Below are 4,331 nucleotides of genomic sequence, written 5' to 3'. Positions count from 1 at the left end.
GATCCTTGACCGTACAGAGCTGAGGTGTCAGACACCATCCTCACCACTTCTCCAAAGTGAAATGTACTCTTTGTACAAATCCCACTGTACGATGAAAGCCCTGGTTGGCATAGCTCCACATCACAGGTGTCGAGCTCCAGGCCTCGAGGGCTGGTGTCCTGCAGGTTTTACATGTGTCCTTTATCCAACACAGCTGATTCAAATGGCTAAATTACCTCCTCAACGTGTCTTGCAGTTATCCAGAAGCCTGGTAATGAACTAATCATTTGATTCAGGTGTGTTGACCCAGGGTGTTATCTAAAACCTGCAGGACACCGGCCCTCGAGGCCTGGAGTTCGACACCCCTGCTCCACATGGTCCAGTGACATTCATCTCTAATCTGTATGCTGGTTCGGTTAGTGACAAGGAACTATTCAAACAATCAGGCATTGCTGAGCAGTTGACTGAAGACATGGCAGTGATGGTAGATAAGGGCTTCCTAATCACCGATTGTTGTAAATGCAAAGTGTACTGCCCACCTTTTCTGTCTAAGCAGAAGCAGATGCCAGCATACCAGGTTAAGGAGACGCAGGCCATAGCCAGACTCAGGGTACATGTGGAGCGAGTCATTAGGAGGATAAAACAGAACAAACTTTTTGATAGCATTCATTGCCATGTCACATGTTTACAATATCAACCAACTGTTTGCAGCAGCATGTATGTTGTCAAATTACCAGAACACAGCATTAGTTAAAAAAAAATGGGTTAAGTGAGACAAGATGGCTTTTTCCCCCCAAACAGTGCCAGTACAAGTAACTTGTGGAAAATGACCTGCAGCTGAGGCCACTACAGTTGCATTTCTTCCTTCTCAGCTGACAATACTTGATTACAGAACTGGTACTTGAGTGCTGATAGTTGAGTTCCAGTTATTGATCATTCTAATTCATTGCAAATGTTGAATGTTAATAATACTGTTTAATTATAATACTATATTACTATTCAGATTCAACAAAATTGTTTATCAAAATTATAAAGTAAATCACTAAATCGTTTTAAAATCATAAGTGACATTGTGCTTTTGGAACATCCAAAATACCATTTGTCATTTTCTTCCCTCAGTTGTGTTATTGTCTAAATGTATATCAGTATGCTAGGCATGGAGTGTTAAATACTTACCATGTAAATAAGTTCTATAGAAATTCAATGTTTAAATGTGTGTTTTTAAAAAAATGAAATTGATGCCATTGCTTAAATAACAGTTTATTGATTTCACATAAAAGTAACAACAAAATAATTCATGAAATACTTTGCAAATAAAACATCAGTTATTTTGTTCCAGCCAGCCTGAAGGATCTGTTTTCCTTTTTTGCTATGTTTTCACTGTTTATTTTTCCCAAACACAGGTATCTTGGCATATATATGTAAAAAAAGAAGTAGTCAGCCTTTTCTCTGATTGCATTGTGCACATCTGTATCCATGTATATTCTTTGCACTAGGTAGTCCTCTTGTGCCCACACAACAAAGTCACACCACTGCATCCCACTGATGAGCAGTTGTCCTTGCACTTGCCAGTAATATGCGTGGCTCTTTTTTAGTTTAGGGGTACCACATTCCATTTGCACATATTTGCAGTCAATAAAGTTTTGTACATTGGGACATTTGAATTCGACAAGGCCAAACTGGGGGTATTCATTGGGGTCAAAAACAACACCATCAGGAGATGCAGCAAGCCAGGGGGCAATGGGGTGAATGACCAGACCACAGGGTGAGTAGTTAACATTCATTAGCCTACTATACTCTGCTGCTATTGCAGGCTCCATCTCAGTTCCTCTCCTCATGTCTGCTGTCTGCCTTGTTCCCTTCAATATACGCTCTGCTAGTGAATCTGCTGAGCTCTGGCCTCTGATGTGACACCTCCTGAAACCTAGAGGCAGTCACTCTGGGCCTGCGGAGCTGATGCCACTCAGATGAAGAGCTTTGCTCACGTGTAGCTTCCTCTATTTTGTGAGCCATTTCCAGAGTTACAGACAAGCTTTTCAGATGCAGAAGCTCTTCTTCTGAGCACACAAACACACAATCTGATGGCAAGATGTCATACCCCTCCAGAGGCAAGTGCGGTGTTGGTGGTGCATCACGGTGTAGTGTGATGTACCGGGTTGTCAAAACCGGCTGCTGATATGACAGAACACTGCCCTCCTGCACCAGCCCAAAAGCACTTTCCACAAGGGGCTTGTCAGGTCTCATGTTCATTGTGGTCACAAGTGGTCTGTCCTCAATATTAAATTTTGCATATGCCTCCGTTATTCTGAACAAGCAGGGATCTGGTAACGAACCCACCATGCCTCTGTAGAAGCCACTCCTGAAGAAAACATCAATGACAATAATGTAAGGAAGAAGGTTATTATACTGAACAACAACTAAACTAAAAACTAAAAGGTGTAAAACAGTGGTGCATAAGTTAGAGACTGGGATGTATATGTGCATGACTGAGTTAGCCGTCTTCAGAAACTGTAATGTTGTATGTAAATTAATACCTATTCTGACACATGTATGTATGTATGTATGAACAAATAGCAACATGCATTTGTAACACAGGAAACCAAATTTTAAAATCTAATTACCGTACTCCAGTCTGGGCCATCCTATTTGGTACCGGCTTAGTGAAGATCATGGAGTTGATGGGTCCTGGCTTCACACCCTAACAGAAGACACATTTACTATGGATGGTGTTGCTGTTCATATGTAAACATGGACTAATTCAAAAACTTTAATCTCATTTAAATTACCACTGTCCGTGGCTTGTGCCATTGCTGTTCAGATTCCGTGCAGCTATGCACAGGGGGGGACAACTGGCACTGAGTTGTGAGTAGTGTGCTGTTTGGAAGAGCAGTGCCACTGTGTGATTGCACATAACAGCGCCTGCCACACAGGAGCACTGGCTATGTGTCAGTATCACCGGCGATGAATCCAGAAGCTTAATCTGAGAAGAAAGAACAAAAATTAAAAATGTAACATCATCTTAATGGAAGAGCTGAACAGGAACATAGTTCAGTTTTATGGTTACGTACCCTCCTGAATGCTTAGGGTTTCCTTCTCTCCCTATTAAAACAACTTAACCATCCTTGATAACTGTAATAACTTAGATTGTGTATATTTGCAGTATTAACTTGGTGTCAAATGTTTCTGATCACCCAAACACATGCTGATTTAACTATCTGACTAGTCAAATTAGGTGTGATAAAGCAGGGAGACAAGGAAAACATTCAAGTTGATGGGCCTTTAGGAATGAACTTAACTAATGCTTAAATGAACTAAACCCCATTGAACGGGGATTAACAACTTTACACAGCTTCCTGCCTACACTTAGTCTGTGTGGTGCCTCACTCTTCCTCATTGACCTGTAGCACAGGGCTCTCACACCGACCTCCCCTGACAACCTGTCTTTATTGGACACTGAATAAAGATACAAGTACCATTAGCATTATTTCTGTATTACTCATGTCAGCACGTCTTAAACATATATGCTTTACACTTAGCAAGAGTAGCATTACGTAGTTAACTACCTCCTTAGTTAGCCAACTACCTAACAGTGTCTAACAACAAAAGTGACATTAGTTAAGAAAACCTCAACTATAGTTTCGGACGACATAAAACACCGTTTAAGAAAACATGTAATGTAGAGAATTGACATCAAATGAAGGACATAGCGGAGTAACGTAGTGTTTGCATTTGACGTTAGCTAACGTTTCTTTGTCAGTTAATTTATGTTTTCTTACCTTCGTAGTTGTGTATATATGATGCAGCATATAACTTAAATCCTTTATCTAATTTGCTGGCGGGGGTAGTCGTCACTCTGCAAATCCGATGAACATCAGTGATGTTCAATTTTGGGAGCTCTTGTAGACAGCGAGTGTAGAACGCCGCCATGGTTTAACCACACCGGAAGCACTGGGGCAGGACTACATGGACCGCGGAAGTGATTGTGCAAGTAGTCCATTTAAATTAATAGTTTATGCCATTTAAATATGCAGCTGTGTCAGAGAGTAGCTTAAACCCCGCCCCCAAACCTTTGAAGGTTCAACTTCAAAGAAAAGTGGATGACGTCGGAGTGGCTGCAGCCGAACGTGGGCGGGGCTTAAACCCACATATAGGGGCCGTGCATTTAGTTTACAACTCCAACCACCTAAACACTTATTTCCACTTCTACATTTCAGAGTCAGAGAACTAGTAATACAAACTTAAACATGACAACTCCACACAGTTACACCTCAGTAGAAACATGGAAGTCCTTAAGTGACCAATTTTTTGGTACAATTGTACCACAGTGGCAATCTCTGCAGTTCAACCCAGAG

At 41.3% G+C, this 4,331-nt stretch overlaps 1 protein-coding gene across 3 annotated transcripts; it reads right to left on the bottom strand.

The window, feature by feature from the left end:
• Positions 1–321: 321 nt before the first annotated feature.
• On the bottom strand, positions 322–4,094 carry LOC120433451. Of its 3 annotated transcripts, XR_005608570.1 has the most exons (5): positions 3,756–4,094; positions 3,341–3,432; positions 2,766–2,959; positions 2,601–2,677; positions 322–2,338 (listed from the first exon to the last, which is right to left on the bottom strand). XR_005608570.1 is itself a non-coding variant. In XM_039599686.1 (3 exons), exons 1-3 carry the CDS (start codon positions 2,648–2,650, stop codon positions 1,305–1,307), a joined length of 888 nt encoding a protein of 295 aa, XP_039455620.1. In that variant the 5' UTR covers positions 2,651–2,756; the 3' UTR covers positions 322–1,304. The 3 variants fall into 3 exon arrangements, 1 of the variants encoding a protein (XP_039455620.1); XR_005608569.1 differs by lacking the exon at positions 3,341–3,432; XM_039599686.1 differs by lacking the exons at positions 2,766–2,959; positions 3,341–3,432; positions 3,756–4,094 and having other exon boundaries at positions 322–1,643; positions 1,840–2,338; positions 2,601–2,756.
• Positions 4,095–4,331: the final 237 nt, after the last annotated feature.

Source organism: Oreochromis aureus, linkage group 16 (genome assembly GCF_013358895.1).
Source record: "Oreochromis aureus strain Israel breed Guangdong linkage group 16, ZZ_aureus, whole genome shotgun sequence".
Classification (NCBI taxonomy): Eukaryota; Metazoa; Chordata; class Actinopteri; order Cichliformes; family Cichlidae; genus Oreochromis; species Oreochromis aureus.
The sequence above is the reverse complement of the archived record's forward strand: the minus strand, read 5'-3'. Positions and strand labels throughout refer to the sequence as shown.

What these genes read in the sequence shown, in the direction of transcription:
- LOC120433451 (XM_039599686.1), bottom strand. Translation starts at nt 2,650, where the DNA reads ATGATCTTCACTAAGCCGGTACCAAATAGGATGGCCCAGACTGGAGTA. An exon ending in ATGGCCCAGACTGGAGTACG is followed by an intron (nt 2,339 to 2,600) that starts GTAATTAGATTT and finishes TGTTTTCTTCAG; the next exon opens with GAGTGGCTTCTACAGAGGCA. An exon ending in CTAGCAGAGCGTATATTGAA is followed by an intron (nt 1,644 to 1,839) that starts GGGAACAAGGCA and finishes GGCCTTGTCGAA; the next exon opens with TTCAAATGTCCCAATGTACA.